Source organism: Puma concolor, chromosome E4 (assembly GCF_028749965.1).
Source record: "Puma concolor isolate L17-30 chromosome E4, mPumCon1.1.hap2, whole genome shotgun sequence".
In the NCBI taxonomy this organism is placed as follows: Eukaryota; Metazoa; Chordata; class Mammalia; order Carnivora; family Felidae; genus Puma; species Puma concolor.
The window spans coordinates 45560863-45577623 of NC_141683.1; the positions used below are offsets into that span (position 1 = coordinate 45560863).

At 39.5% G+C, this 16761-nt stretch overlaps 2 protein-coding genes and 1 pseudogene across 3 annotated transcripts in view; 1 reads left to right on the forward strand and 2 right to left on the reverse strand.

The window, feature by feature from the left end:
* Positions 1–16761, forward strand: part of RGL1 (ral guanine nucleotide dissociation stimulator like 1) — a 260974-nt gene that overhangs the window by 8483 nt on the left and 235730 nt on the right. The window lies entirely within an intron of this gene.
* APOBEC4 (apolipoprotein B mRNA editing enzyme catalytic polypeptide like 4) lies at positions 2544–9311 on the reverse strand. The gene is made up of 2 exons (XM_025921231.2): positions 9071–9311; positions 2544–4862 (listed from the first exon to the last, which is right to left on the reverse strand). Exon 2 carries the CDS (start codon positions 4830–4832, stop codon positions 3726–3728), a length of 1107 nt encoding a protein of 368 aa, XP_025777016.1. The 5' UTR covers positions 4833–4862; positions 9071–9311; the 3' UTR covers positions 2544–3725.
* LOC112857969 (U6 spliceosomal RNA) lies at positions 8363–8461 on the reverse strand (annotated as a pseudogene).

Below are 16761 nucleotides of genomic sequence, written 5' to 3' on the forward strand. Positions count from 1 at the left end.
AGCAGGATTAGGTTATAGCTTGATACAACATGAACATCTATAGAGAATCGATACTAGTCATGACAGGAGTTGGTTATAGAAGTTTATGTTGTCTCTTACAGTCTTGGCCCCCTTAAACACTGTCCAGGGGTCAGGTGCTATTGTGCAGATCCCACCATTTCAGGGATGGTCTCCCTGGTAAGCAGAGTATGATAGCATTAAACGTTTGATTTGAATACTGATGTCCTCTAATCCACAAAGCAACCTTCTGATTATAATTTGGCTTCCCAGGAGCTTCTCTGAATGGAGAGGCTGTATAGGCTAGACAACTTGAATTATCTGGTTGCATATCCAGTTGTAAGTCTCACTGGAAATCAGTACATTAGCTTTCTGTTTTTACGTGTCAATCTTGGGAGCTTTATTAATCCAGGTCTGCCCTGGTTAATAGATCCATTCTCTGTCTTGACTAAATGGGTAGCTGAGCCTACAAAACTGAGAGTCAAATCCTGCATCATGATAGATTCATAAAGGTAATGTTCCCCTCATCAGTTTCTTGGGATATACCCCCTGCCTCTTTTAGATCACCACATCACTAGCTGCTTTAATTTGTTGACTTGAATTTTTTTTTAATTAAAAATTTTTTTTTACAATTTATTTTTGAGAGAGAGAGAGAGAGAGCACAGCCAGGGGAGGTGCAGAGAGAGAGAGAGAGAGAGAGAGAGAGAGAGAGAGAGAGAGAATCTGAAGCATGCTCTAGGCTCTGAGCTGTCAGCACAGAGCCCGATGTGGGGCTCATACTCACAAGCTGTGAGATCATGACCTGAGCCGAAATTGGATGCTTAACCGCTCAACTGACTGAGCCACCCAGGCACCCCTGGCTTGCATTTTCTTTATTGGAATTTCCATATGTGTGGCAGAGGTGGCAATTCTTCACTATCCTTATTGCCAGTTCGCTGAAGAGAGGTGGAACATTCCAACTTTTACTCTTCCCTAAATCCCTGGGCCAGCCTGGCATGATCAAAAACCCATTGTGTGGTGAGCAAGAAGTGTAATCACTGATTGTAGAAGCTTACTCCATGGAACTATTGTTTTAAGACAAGCCATCTTAGGGCAGATAGGGCTGAAAGGAACCTTAAATATGAGCTAGTCTATATCTCTTGTTTTGTTAGTGGGGAAATAGAGACTACTTGCCAAGGGCCATGTGTCTTTGTGCTCTCTTAACTCTCGTGTCTAAGGCTTGACTATATTGGCCGAGACTTGTGACCTGTCAGCAACATTCTTCCTAGCACCAGACTTCTCTAACTAGTACAAAAATTTAACTGCCAAAAGGCACTTTTATTTCCTATAGTTCAGGGAACATTTCTCCCCTTGTTATATACCATTGAAATCCAGGTTTGCATTTGAAATACAAATTCATCACAGATTTTAGGCTATGCCTTTAAGTGAATCCTTTGTAGCCTGATTGTGTCTTTTTGACCACTTTGTGTTTTTTTTGTTTGTTTTTTTTTAATTTTTTTTTTCAAGGTTTATTTATTTTTGGGACAGAGAGAGACAGAGCATGAACGGGGGAGGGGCAGAGAGAGAGGGAGACACAGAATCGGAAACAGGCTCCAGGCTCTGAGCCATCAGCCCAGAGCCCGACGTGGGGCTCGAACTTACGGACCGCAAGATCGTGACCTGGCTGAAGTCGGACGCTTAACCGACTGTGCCACCCAGGCGCCCCATCTTTTGACCACTTTGTAGGTAGATTTCATGGCAACTACTTGGATGTATGTATGTATGTATGTATGTATGTATGTATGTATGTATGTGTTTAAGAAGCCTATAGGGTGGGCAGGTCCTTCCCAACTGCTGTAGGGCCTCATCAGCCAGCCTGGCAAGAGGCTTCAGAGCTGGTGCCCACACCCCTCAGTTGCCCATGTGGATAGAGATGCTGAATTTGTCATGTTGGGTCTTTTTTTTTTTTAACTCTACATCCCAAATTGTAGACATGTGATTTCATGATCTAATAATAAACTTCAACAGTACCTTTTAAAATAATAATTACATTATTATATTCCAATTATAATATAAAAATTTTCACATTAACATTAGAATATTCTTTTTAAAAAATTTAGTCATGTTTATTTTAATCACAATAGAAATCTCTATTCTAAATATTTTTCTTTCTTTGCCTCCTTCTCCTCCTCCTCCTACGTGTCCTTTAAGCTTTTTCTAATGGCAAAACTATCTCTGTTTTTTCACATTTTTTAAAATTTTATTTTTTTAATTTATATCCAAATTAGTTAGCATATAGTGCAACAATGATTTCAGGAGCCCCTTACCCATTTAGCCCATCCCCCCTCCCACAACCCCCCCAGTAACCCTCTGTTTGTTCTCCATATTTAAGAGTCTCTTATGTTTTGTCCCCCTCCCTGTTAATGGCAAAACTATCTTATAGCTTAACATTACTTTTTACATACATTAAGAAAAAATTGAGTAGCAATTTACAAATGGATATACATTTTTTTCTCATAATGCATCTTTACGTATTTCTAAGAGGAAAGTGAGGCAGAAAATGTGAATTAATTAAACACAAAATGCTTTAATGTACATGCTCAGATGGTTAGTCAAGGAGCACTTCCTAGAAGTGTGTTTTGAACAAGATTTTGAGAGAATCTTATATATAGATATACACCGGTGAAAAAGAAAGGTTCAGAAAGAAGGGAAGTAAAAGAAACAAATTATGCATTGGGGAGCTATATCAGAAGAAGGGAGAATGGATACTAATAAAAACAAGATGTCCATTGCAGGATGGTTAAGCAAGCTCTTAACTGGAATGGATAAGGAATGTTGGGAAGCAATGATTGGTAATGTTACTGAGATGTAGATTCACAATCTTGCTACCCACATTTTGCATGAATACTTGGCTAGATTCTAAGGGAAAACCAAAGAGCCGAGAGAGACAGTGCTTAACCTGTCAGAACTTACATTCTTGCTGATGAGACAAGGCAACTGAAGGCAGAGAAGGAGCCTTGATAGCCGGGAAGGGTAGCATGGATTTTATATGGTGTATGATGGAAGGAGCCTTTGCTGATTCTCATGTATCATCCTGCCTCTGTCATCTGCTCTGGAGGAAGAGGTCTGAGCTGGGAAATATCACATTGAGCAGGTGACTAGGTTTCAAAAATCAATTTTTGTCGCTATATATAATCAATTAGCAAAAGAACTTTTCCCCCCGACGCAAAACTCTTTAGAACCATTTTAGGAAAAAAACAAAAAAGGGCTGCCTAAAGTCTTCTATCCATGATTAACAGTTAATGGAAAATCACTGGTTTACTCATGCAGACAGTACTTAATGTCAGTAGCTTCAGGCTGTTTTCCACTTTTACAGTAAATTTTTATACCGAAACCAGTTTAGGAAGCTATTTAGTCCATGGGCTTTTCTTTTTGGGGGAAAGATGATGTGGGTAGACTAGAATGATGACATTTCCTTTTCCACACCAGAATATCAGCAAGGTACTAATGGCTCCATTTTGATACCGTCACTTTCAAAATAGATCAAGTTGCTTATGGAAACATTTTGGATTATGTTCAAAGTAGTGTAGCTTTATAATAGTTGAGCTGGTATATAATGCAGGTTTTGCTTTTAGAGTATCAGTTTATCTCCGATCTTGGATCAGACCTAAGAGAGAAAGTCTCCAGATTTTTGTTTGCTATCTAATAAGGCCTCTGGTAGTTGGTCTCATGTGGTAGAAATACAGATTTTATTTTTTTCCTTTCTTCTTCTTCTTCTTTTCATCTGCCTCTTTGGTACTTGCTAACTTCTCCATGATTTCCACTCTCTCTACTGGCATTCCAAGGGGAGGCCTTCTGAGGTCCTTGGTTTCCTGGAATGACATTTGAGGCATATTCAAGTGCCTTACGACATTCCTGGGTTTATGTGGGTTTTGACCCACGTGGATCGGTGGTAGGTCTCTGAAAGGCACCAGCACAAAAACGACAGGAACCCTGAGGTCTGGCGTCAGATTGGGTTGAGGTTGTCCATTAGCCACTTGAAAAGACTGTCCAGGAAAGACATTGTTTAAGAGATAGCTGTCTAAAGCTGCCTGAGCTTTTATGATCTGATTCTCTTTTGTCTGGGGAAGAACATCAGTGAAATACGGCCTCACTCCTGTTATGGCATTGATTTCATATGCGTTGTGCCTGTCAGCCTGTGCTCTCCCAGTTAAAATGGGCTGGAAAACAGTTGATCCTGAGACACCACTGACAAAGTTGTTGAGGAGAGAATGCCAAATGCTACCACTTATTGGGCTCAGAATGACCTGTGGCCATAAACTGGCCAGGCTCCGGAGAGCTTCGCGGTTCCAGGCCGAGGCAGGAAATTCAGGCTCAGTGTGATAGAGCTGAGAAAAGTAAATGCTAAGAGTAACATCTGGATACATTATTAAGAAATTGTACATTTTGCTGATGCAGCAGTGGTCGGCTTCATTACAAGGGGAGTTGCTGGAGTACAGAATGATATGCCTGATGGCGTTATTATTGCATATGGCTGAGTTGAGATAACCATTCATCTCAAATAACATTGATTCTGGATGGGTGTTATTCCCGGTGCAACTGCTAGCGTGGCCCTTTTGCACCAGGCTTCCAGAGGAAGTTTTTAGTTCATAAAACGTGAGGTGCTTTGTTTGAGGATATGCTGGCCCATAAGGGAATCCAAAAATCTGATAAAATTCTGAATAGGGAACCCTTGCTTCTTCTCCTGTCCGAATGTGGTAGGGACAGTTAGAGCAATCTAGAGAGAAGCTTAGCCAGTAATAAGGTTTTACAATTGTTCCATGATTTGCTAGGTATTCTTCATATAAGGGCTCCATTGCTAGTTTTATTGTCTTCTAGCTGCAACCCTAAACAAGGAAGAGAAATTATATATAAAAGCAGTGCAGGCAAAACGAAAGAAAATGCATTAACTTATTGAGCCATTACTATTTTTAATGCATTAAATGCGTTAACTTATTGAGCCATTTATGATTTTGAGCCATTAACTTATTTTTCTCTAAAGGAGGTAGAGTGCAATAGCTACAGAATCTTTGATTCTAGAACGTACTGATGTATATCCATAGATTAGAAAGCTCGGGATTCGTCTCTCTTCATTGAGAATCTTGAGGAGTGGGGAGGAAACAAAAAAGAAAGGCAAAATTATACCTTTATCTGTTTCATAGACCTGACTGAGGCAATAGAGCAAATGGGTTAACAGTGCAAGTTCTGGAGACAGACTGCCTTATTTCAAATCTGGGCTCTGTCGCCTACCAGCTTAGTGACTTTCTGCAAGTTGTTTACAGTTGGGAGTCACAGCTTCCTTGTCTGTAAAATGAGGGCAAGGGTAGTATCTACCTCCTAAGGTTTTCTCGAGGACCGAATGATGTAATCAATATAAAATGCTTTATTATGTGCATATGTATCATATTATTATATGAAGGACTCAATAAATATGAGCTGTGAGTAGTGGTAGTACAAATCCCAGGATTATCTAGATGATTCTTATTTATGAAAGTCTAAAGAAACAAGCAAGGGTTTTGCAATTTGTTCATAATGTTCTTGTCTCTTTTCTGAATGATATTATCTAATTATCTGCATGGGTTTTGAGTGTGCCTGCATTTAAAATCAGCTATTTCTTCAGATCATTGGCAGTAAATGGGAGATAACTATCATTTTGGGAATGGGATCATGGGGTCTATTTTGCTTAATGGTAGAGACTTCTTGTAGGAATGATTATTCTTTGGGTCGTGGACACTTACTCATTGCCATCTGAGAGTTGTATTTCCAGTGGGTGGGTCTTTTTAGAACATTTTGGAAACTTTACCATTCTGGAAAGCACATATGGTCCTTTAGGATATTTCAAATAAATAGTTTCTGGGATGTTAAACTACAAAACTTAAGCTCTTTTAAGTTTTGTTTTGTTTTTCCTTTAAACAAAAATTTCTGTTACCTTTATTCCCAAAGAGCAACCTAGGGCTTTATAGTATCGTTTTAAGAACATTAAAAAAATTTTTTTTTAACATTTACTTATTTTTGAGAGAAAAGAGACAGAGTGTGAGCAGGAGAGGGGCAGAGAGAGAAGGAGACACAGAATCTGAAGCAGGCTTCAGACTCTGAGTTGTCAGCACACAGCCTGACGCGAGGCTTGAACTCACGAGCCATGAGATCATGACCTGGGCTGAAGTTGGATGCTGAACCGACTGAGCCACCCAGGCACACCAAGTTTTAAGAACATTAAAAAAACCCACCTTTCTGTTATACAAGTATTACATATTTCTTGTAGAATATTTTTTAAAATACTGATACTTGAAGGGAAAAATAAAAACTCATGCTGTTGTGTCTCAGTTTACATTCCCGTAACTGTTTACGTGTCTCTTCCCTCTGATCTTTTTGCTACATGTGTTCGTTATGCACAACATAAATGAAATCATGTTTATACTTTGTTTTTTCACTTAGTATTACGTCATTAGCATTTCCCCGTGTTATTAAAAATTCTTCGAAAAACAGTATTCATGGCTAGTTAGTATTTTATTACACAGCTAATATGTAATCAAGTATTCAGGTGTTTGCCTCTTTTATGATTATAAATAATGATTTGATGAACATTTCTGTAGATAAATTGTATTTTTCTTTTCTCTAGTGTAGATTACTAAAAGTTGTATTGGCTCAAGCTTTGTCAGATTGATTCTTGGGAAGGTGTTCCAATTTTATTTCATTCCCTCCCTGTGATGTTTATCATTTATCGCTTCCTTTGCCGATTTGAGAAGTGAGCATCGGTATCCCTTTGTGGTTATAATTTGTACCTTTTCAGTTCGTTGTGAGGCTGAACACTTTTTCACACACTTATTGGTCTGTAGTATTTATTCTTCTGTGAAATACATTTGATTCCTAACCCCCCTTTTTTGAGGTGTTCCTGACTGATTTGTAAGAACTCTTTATGTATTAAGAATATTAGCTGTTATAACTTTTGCAAGTATTTCACTTGGCTTATAGAGCCATTTAATTATGCTGGTGGCATTTTTAATTATATCAAATTTTACATTTTTATAAGGTCTAATCTTTAGCCTTAAGATTTAGTTTTTACTATTGTACTTAGAAAAGACTTCCCTATCAAAGAGGAGTTAAATCCCCATATATTTTTCTAGAATATATATCTTTTACATTTAACTCTCTGTCCAGGCAACAAAATGGACAAAGTAGAAAATTTAAATGAGATAAACTGACCATTATAAAACAAACAAAATGACACATTTTGTCATTTTAGAAGTACTTATTACAGCCTTTCATATGGAAGCACTTTGATCAAGTTCTTTCTTTTTCAACCCATATCACCTCCGTTCCTGTTCTTTTGGTACAGTTGAAGCCTACAGAGTTCCTTTGCTAACCCTGTTCCGGGCAGAAAATATTTTAGGAGCCCCAGGCCTGCTGTGGATGGAATGTGACTTCACTCATGTCACCATTATCCTAACGGCGTGTATCGGCAGTAATTCTGGACACCACACACCCATCAAATTCCAGGTTTCTCCTAATCTGTCATGTCAATTTAATCCATAAGAGCAGGTATCTGCCTCAGTTTCCTCCTCAGTGCTATATTTTCCTGATGCAACTGGATCCCTGCCCTGAGGCTTCCTAGACCTCATAACTTTTCCCCAGGGCCCTGCATTCTTCCTGTTTTGTCCTTGGCAATGAATCCATTACCTGGAGCCTGACATCATCTCCTGCTTGATCCTGAGCATTGTTTTCTCCCTGGATCTCCTCCTCTTTCAGCCTTACTCATCAGACTATATCTCTCTGAATATTAAACCTTGCTGAAACCCAACCCAAAGTCTCACTTGCTCCTGGTGCCCTGGATGTGGTCTGCTGTTCAGTGGCACAGCTGATATTCAAGTTACTACTCAAATGACAATTTCAAGTCATGCATGATTTGGGTAAGATGTTATAGAAGCAGTATCAAGAGGTCCTTTTCTGCCTTTGTGTTTTGGGGGTGGGTGGGATGGGTGGAGTTAACTATATGTAATGGTCCCAGAATTACCCTTATGGGAAGCATAAGTCTGTGCATGTTTCAAAGTAAAGGCAGTATGGAAAATCCTGATTGCTTTTCTAAGTACTCCTTTCTTTTTGCTCCCTCTCCCATTTTAGCCAGGAATGGTGCATTATTACTGTAAGGAGATCTTGAGGACTAGTGGCCTTTATATGTAATGGAGGGAGCTCTGGAGTTTCATTCTTGCTAAATGGCTTTTTAGTGTTGACCAACTGTGGTTCTCTATTGGTGAAGTCTTCAATTTTTCAGAGGGTTTTTCTTTTCTTTCTTTCTTTCTTTCTTTCTTTCTTTCTTTCTTTCTTTCTTTCTTTCTTTCTTTCTTTCTTTTAACGGAATGCTTCACGAATTTGGTGTCATCCTTGCACAGGGGCCATGCTAATCTCTGTGTCATTCCCATTTTAGTATATGTGCTGCCAAAGTGAGCACCAGAGACTGTTCTTTGATCACCTTCATCTGAAGGGAAATGGGAAAGAACACCTGCCCCCTTTGAACTCTTAAGAAACTTTGTGGTGTATATCATCAGTTTGCCACTGATCACAGACTGTCTTGTATTATTATTTTTTGGTATCTGCCCTTTCATTCTCCCCCTACCCAGGCAGGGGCCCTGTTCAGCCCAGGGCCTACCTTAGGAATCTTAGTTGGTTCACAGGCCAGGCTGGCTAAGACTTGTCTCCCCAGCATCCTGTGTCCCCACTAGCTGGTCCATTTCCCCCCACGTTGGCTGTGCTTGGGAAAGGCGTGCTACCCTCTTAGAGCAGATCTACGGGCAGTAAGAAGCAGAGATCTACAGAACCCAGATCCTTGCTTCCGGTTTTGCGTAGCCCCTGGACTGCGGCCCTGGGACGACAGCCTTCCTTAACTTAACATAAATGAGACATACATGAGGACAATCTGCTCTCTCTTCATCCAGCTAGGGTTTAGTGAGTGCTGGTAAAGCACAGTTTGCACTGGAGTAATTGGAGAATGGAGTTTGCCCTTCCCAATCTGTGCACAATCTGTTAGCAGCTAAAAACAAATGTTAGCAGTTATAATTACCATCATTTTGTCTCCAGGCTTGGATCACATTCCAGGTGTTCTAGAAGATAGTCCGTTTCCTTTCTTTTCTCTTTTAAGTACCATGCCCTGTTTGAAGCGGCTTCAGAGGGCAATTGTGCTGTAAATCTTCACCTCCTGTATTGGTTCAGGACTCTTTCGTAGTTTGTGCCTAGTAGTTCCTTTGAACTATGCTGTCCCAAGTTAGAAAGACCTTTCTGAGGTATGGCTGCCTCTAAGAACACTGTTGAATTGGTGCCATGGTAACGTTTGCAAAGCAGCTACTGCTAGGATACGGCTCTGACACTTATTACTTTATTTGCATTTCAAACCACCTGTTCCAAAGATGAAAATATACATGAATGCATATTCCAGTCTGGATAAAAGCATACTATCTGACTATTTAAGTGAACGTCTTGGTTTTTTTTTTTTTTTTTTTCCTCCCTCCGGCTGTAAGAATCAAGCTCTGAAGTCATGCCTTTCAGAGTCTTTGTCCTGATCCAGAATAAGTGCCAGGCCTCATGTGTGGATACGGCTTGTTGGTTGTGTTGCCTGTGGAGGCACAAGGGCCTTTTCTTAGGAGGCTTGCCCTTCTGGGAGAAGGAGGCACCTATGAAAGGGAGCAGAGACTTGATCTCCCCCAAAAGAGGCGCTTTTTACTACTAGGTCCACAATCCCTGAAGAGAAAGCTCTTCAGTTTGTCCAAACCTGAGTCATTATGTGCTAGTAGTCTCTCTCCTCTTACACATTCTCTGGGAGATCCTTCCTATTGGTATGTAGGTGGGTCCTTCCAGCTTAAGGCAAACTTTGCCTCCGGATCAGTTGTGGCCCTTTCTCCATAGTTAATGGAAGAGCCACTCAGCCTTTTCCCCTCTGTTCCCTTGCCTCCCTTCAACTCCACACCATCTCCTAGGACATTGAACTTGTTGGTAGTCATGATTCATTGTCTATGGCCTCTCCCAATTACTCCCTCTTTCCTCTTCCTCAGGCCACTTGAAGCAACCAGTGGTGATCACTATTGTGTATTTCCATTACCTACCACCAAAAAGTTCTTAAATATATACTATGCTGAAGATAGCCCATCAGGGATAATGGAAGCACCTAGAAGCCTTCCTGCAGCAGTGTCACCACTCTTAACTGGTTCCTCCATCAAACTCCCAGTCTCCACAACAGCAAGTGTCCTTTCTCCTCTAGGGGGCTCCTTCTAGTTTAGATGTTTCATGTTGATCTCTGCCTTTTAAGGGTCTCACGTGTATTCACTTAACTCCTCAGCTAGTTATTTGTCAGTTACATTGTCTTCCATGCTTTTTTTTGGTGTGTGCTCACTGTTGTATCCCATTCCTTCCTCATGACTGGCCGCTGATCATGCCTTTGTCATTCTCACCTCCTGCCTCCATTTTCATAGTATCTCCTGAGTTTACAACTCAGCAAACTTGTAAATATAAAACCAAAATTTCATCTTTTATTTAACATTAATAAATGACATCCCATTTAAAAATATTACCTTAAAGGGGCGCCTGGGTGGCGCAGTCGGTTGGCGTCCGACTTCAGCCAGGTCACGATCTCGCGGTCCGTGAGTTCGAGCCCCACGTCGGGCTCTGGGCTGATGGCTCAGAGCCTGGAGCCTGTTTCCGATTCTGTGTCTCCCTCTCTCTCTGCCCCTCCCCCGTTCATGCTCTGTCTCTCTCTGTCCCAAAAATAAATAAACGTTGAAAAAAAAAATTAAAAAAAAAATATTACCTTAAAAATGAACCTCTATCCACTAGTATATTTACCAATTGCATTTTAGGTAATTTTAGGGATGGGTAATCCCTACGTAGCCACCATTTTTAAAAACAGGTCTATTGAGGAATAATTGAAAAATAAAAATTATGTATTAAATTTAGGGCGTACAACTTGATCTTTTTAAAAAAAAATTTTTTTAACATTTATTTATTTTTGAGACAGAGAGAGAGCATGAACAGGGGAGGGTCAGAGAAAGAGGGAGACACAGAATCTGAAACAGGCTCCAGGCTCTGAGCTGTCAGCACAGAGCCCGATGCAGGGCTCGAACCCACTGACCGCGTTTAACAGACTGAGCCACCCAGGCGCCCCATCTTGATCTTTTGATGTATTTCTACATTGTGAAATGATTATAACAATCTAGCTAATAACATATCATATAGGTATCTTTTGGTGGGGGGTGCTGTATGAGAGCATTTAAGAGCTACCCTCTTAGCAAATTCAAGTATGCAATATCGTATTATTAACTGTAGTCACCATGCTGTTCATTAGATCTCTAGAACTGAGTCATCTTGCATAACTGAAACTTTGTACCCTTTGACCAACATTACTCCATATCCTCTTTCCCCCAGCCCCTGGCAATCAACACTTTACTCTAAGCTTCTGAGTGTATTTTATTTTATTTTATTAAAAATTTTTTTTAATTTTATTTTTTATTTTTAAAAATTTACATCCAAATTAGTTGGCATATAGTGCAACAATGATTTCAGGAGTAGATTCCTTAGTGCCCCTTACCCATTTAGCCCATCCCCCCTCCCACAACCCCTCCCGTAACCCTCAGTTTGTTCTCCATTTGTGAGTCTCTTCTGTTTTGTCCCCCTCCCAGTTTTTATATTATTTTTGTTTCCCTTCCCTTATATTCATCTGTTTTGTCTCTTAAAGTCCTCATCTGAGTGAAGTCATATGATTTTTGTCTTTCTCTGACTAACTAATTTCACTTAGCATAATACCCTACAGTTCCATCCATGTAGTTGCAAATGGCAAGACTTCATTCTTCTTGATTGCTGAGTAATACTCCATTGTATATGTATACCATATCTTCTTTATCCATTCATCCAACAATGGACATTTGGGCTCTTTCCATACTTTGGCTATTGTTGATAGTGCTGCTATAAACATGGGGGTGCATGTGTCCCTTTGAAACAGCACACCTGTATCCCATGGATAAATGCCTAGCAGTGTAATTGCTGGGTCGTAGGGTAGTTCTATTTTTAGTTTTTTGGGGAACCTCCATAATGTTTTCCAGAGTGACTGCACCAGCTTGCATTCCCACCAACAATGCCAAAGAGATCCTCTTTCTCCACATCCTCACCAACGTCTGTTGTTGCCTGAGTTGTTAGTGGTGGCCATTCTGACAGGTGTGAGGTGGTATCTTATTGTGGTTTTGATTTGTAGTTCCCTGATGATGAGTGATGGTGAGCATTTTTTCATGTGTCGGTTGGCCATCTGGATTCTTCTTTGGAGGAGTGTCTATTCATGTCTTTTGCCCATTTCTTCACTGGATTATTTGTTTTTTGGGTGTTGAGTTTGATAAGTTCTTTATAGATTTTGGATACTAACCCTTTATCTGATATGTCACTTGCAAATATCCTCTCCCATTCTGTCGGTTGCCTTTTAGTTTTGCTGATTGTTTCCTTCACTGTGCAGAAGCTTTTTATTTTCATGAGGTCCCAGTAGTTCATTTTTGCTTTTGTTTCCCTTTCCTCCGGAGACGTGTTGAGTAAGAAGTTGCTGTGGCCAAGATCAAAGAGGTTTTTGCCTGCTTTCTCCTCGAGGATTTTGATGGCTTCCTGTCTTACATTTAGGTCTTTCATCCATTTTGAGTTTATTTTTGTGTCTGGTGTAAGAAAGTGGTCCAGGTTCATTCTTCTGCATGTTGCTGTCCAGTTTTCCCAGAACCACTTGCTGAAGAGACTGTCTTTATTCCACTGGATATTCTTTCTTGCTTTGTCAAAGATTAGTTGGCCGTACATTTGTGGGTCCATTTCTGGGTTCTCTATTCTGTTCCATTGATCTGAGTGTCTGTTCTTGTGCCAGTACCATACTGTCTTGATGATTACAGTTTTGTAGTATAGCTTGAAGTCTGGGATTGTGAAAAAAAATTTTTTTAATGTTTATTCATTTGCTGAGAGAGAAAGAGAGAGACAGAGTGTGAGTGGGGGAGGGGCAGAGAGGGAGGGAGACACAGAATCCAAAGTAGGCTCCAGTCTCTGAGCTGTCAGCACAGAGACTGACATGGGCTTGAACTCACAGACTGTGAGATCATGACGTGAGCTGAAGTTGGCCGCTCAACTGATTGGCCACCCAGGCACTCCTATGAGTGTATTTTAGATTCCACATATAAATGACATTATACAGTGTGTGTCTTTCTGTTTCTGGCTTATTTCATGAAACATAACATCCATCAGGTTCATCCACGTTGTGGCAAATGCCAGGATTTTTTTTCAAAGGCTGAATATTCCATTGTATGTATATACCACATCTTCTTTTTTCATTCATCTGTCTATGGACATTTAGGTTGTTTCCATATTTTGACTGTTGTGAATAATACTGCAATGAATATGGGAGTGCAGATATTTCCTTGGGATACTGATTCGTTCTTTTGGATAAATACCCAGAAGTGGGATTGCCAGATCACATGGTAGTTTATTTTTAATTTCTTGAAAAACTGCCATATTGTTTTCCATAATGGCTCTACCAACTTACATTCTCACAGTATAGAAGGGTTCCCTTTTCCATGTCATCACCAACACTTTGTTATCTTTTGTCTTTTTTTTTTAACATTTTTAATGTTTATTTATTTTTGACAGAGAGAGAGAGACAGAGCATGAGCGGGGGAGGGGCAGAGAGAGAGGGAGACACAGAATCCAAAGCAGGCTCCAGGCTCCAGGCTCTGAGCTGTCAGCACAGAGCCCGACATGGGGCTCGAGCCCACAGACCATGAGATCATGACCTGAGCTGAAGTCAGACGCTCAACCAACTGAACCACCCAGGCGCCTCTCTTTTGTGTTTTTCATAATAGCCATCTGAACAGGTGTGAGGTAATATTTCGTTGTGGATTGGATTTACATTTCCTTACTGATTAGATTATTTGGTTTCTTTTTGCTATTATATATGTTCCTTATATATTTTGGCTATTAGCCCCTTATCACATACGTTGTTTGCAAATGTTTTCTGCCATTCTGTTGGTCATACGTTGTTTGCAAGTGCTTTCTGCCATTCTGTAGGTTGCCTTTTCACTTTGCTGATTAAGTTTCTTTAGCCTTGCAGAAGCTTTTAAGCATCATGTTGTCCCACTTGTCTATTTTTGCTTTTGATGCTTTCACTTTTGGTGTCATATTCAAAAATTTATCACCAAGACCAATGTCGAGAACCTTTTTCCTATGTTTTCTTTTTTAGTAGTCTTACAGTTTCAGCTTTTGTTTGTCTTTAATCCATTTTGTGTTGGTTTTTGTATATGGTGTGATGTAAGAGTCCAGTTTTACTCTTATGCATGAGCCACCATTTTTACTACATCTGTTGGGTATAGGAAAATTCCAAAGGAAGATCCACTTTGCAAAACTCCATTTGGATTGCACAGAATGATTTTGAAAACGGAATTTAACCACAAGGAAATGAAGGACCTTGAACATGGGGTTCTTTCTCACAATTCTTATTGCTAAGTTGACATGCACAAGAAAGGAAAACTTTGAAGAAACATCTATTTCCCCCAAACAGACTCCTTTCTTCTGTCTTCCTTTGTTACCTTGCCATTTTTCATCTTCATTCAGATGAGTTATGATGTATATTATCTATATCAAAGTAATATGCCATTATAATGAAAAAGCTTTACAAAGGTAAAACTCTCTTACATGGACATATATTTTTTAAAAGAGCTTTACTCAGTTTAACATCCCAAAATTGTTTCTAATCTATGTTCTGGCATCCCAACTTGGGATACATCTAACTAAGATGGCTTATATGTTGCTAGTTGCTGTCTGTAAAGTGATTTTAATAATTTGTTTTATTGCCCGTTTTCTTACTTTAATTTGAGTGTACTGTGCCCAATTAATTCTATAATTCACTGCTTTCATAGCGGTTTGGTTGACACTGAATAATAATGCCCACATTCATGTAGCAGTAAGAAATTCTCTAAACTGAAGGAAGAAAGCAAGCATGAAATAAAGAAGAACAGAGAATTCAGTAGATTTCATGGGGCCCACTAAGGAATTAGGTAGGAAAAATGGGATAAGACAAGTGTCAGAGTTGAGAGGAAAAGACAAAAAAAGCAAAGGATGAATGTCCTAGCTTGTGATTAGAAGTGGAAAGGCCACAAGGTGGCAGCACAGTCTTAACAGTGGGAAACTGTCTCTTGGACAACCCTTAATTTGCTAAAACCACATGCTTGCAGAATTCTTCCATGTTGGTTTCCCCCTTTATCCTAGCTAACACCAACAAATGTTTAGAATCAAAGGTAATCCTTAAAACTCAAGCTGAGGAAAAGTGCAGGGTAAAGGCACCATCTTTACTCCCACAATCTGAACAGATGCTCTAGAAAAGCTTTCAAACTATCTGTGGGGAAGGCCCAATTTAAGTTGACACACCATCATATACATATGATGTATACATATACATGTATACATCATATACATGTACATATGTGTACAATGATATACACATAATCATTTAGTGAAATTCAATGAAAGTGATTTTATAGAAAAATGAACAAGAAAGATGTAGAAATCATAAGCTCATTTTAAAAAGTAGTCGTTAGGGGCGCCTGGGTGGCGCAGTCGGTTAAGTGTCCGACTTCAGCCAGGTCACGATCTCGCGGTCTGTGAGTTCGAGCCCCGCGTCAGGCTCTGGGCTGATGGCTCAGAGCCTGGAGCCTGTTTCCGATTCTGTGTCTCCCTCTCTCTCTGCCCCTCCCCCGTTCATGCTCTGTCTCTCTCTGTCCCAAAAATAAATAAAAAACGTTGAAAAAAAAAATTAAAAAGTAGTCGTTAAAAAATAAATAGACCAAAAGATCTAAAAGTTTTAAATCATGTTTCAGTAAATGGAAATGGAACGCTTGTCTAATTTTGCTTGTGTTGCTTGTGCTTTTGATGTCGTATCCAAGAAATCATTGCTAAGACCAATGTTCTGAAGCTTTTCCTGTCTATTTTCCTCTAGGAGTTTTATGGTTTCAGATCTTATGTTTAAATCTTTAATACATTTTGGGTTGTGTGTGTGTGTGTGTGTGTGCATGGTATAGGATAAGGGTCCAATCTCGTTCTTGTGCATACAGGTGTTCAGTTTTCCTAACACCTTTCGTTGAAGAGACCATCCTTTTCCCATTGTGTAGCTTGGCACCCACATCAAAGATCATTTGACTGTATGGGTGTGGGTTTATTTCTGGGCTCTTTATTTTGTCCCATTTGTCCATATGTCTATCTTTATGTGAATATAAACAGAACAAAATAACATAGGAAAAAAGAAAAAAATACCAAAACTGTACATGTTGTTTCTTGAAAGTATATGTACAGATGACTAATATAGAGAATCACTATTGCTGTTATTATACTCTAGTTATATTAAACAAAAAAATTTTGAGGGATATAATACATATACGTTTTCAGTGTCCTATATATACACATTTTATGAGAATCATATAGATCCGCTTATAAAATTTTTATTGTGACCAACCAACTGGCTTTTTGCTTGTTACTTTATTGAATCTAGGCCCAGTCGATGATAACACTATTTGCAGGATATAAAATATATCCAAACTGATTCTGTGTTTGTTTTGGTAGCATTATAATAGGGACAGCCAGTTTCAAGAGGTATGTTGGTAGGAGTAGAGGAAGAGATTTTAAAACAATTTCACAAGCTCAAGGTATTCATTTTTAGCAGTTTTAAAAAACAAAGCGAGTGGTACTGTATTTTCAAAATTC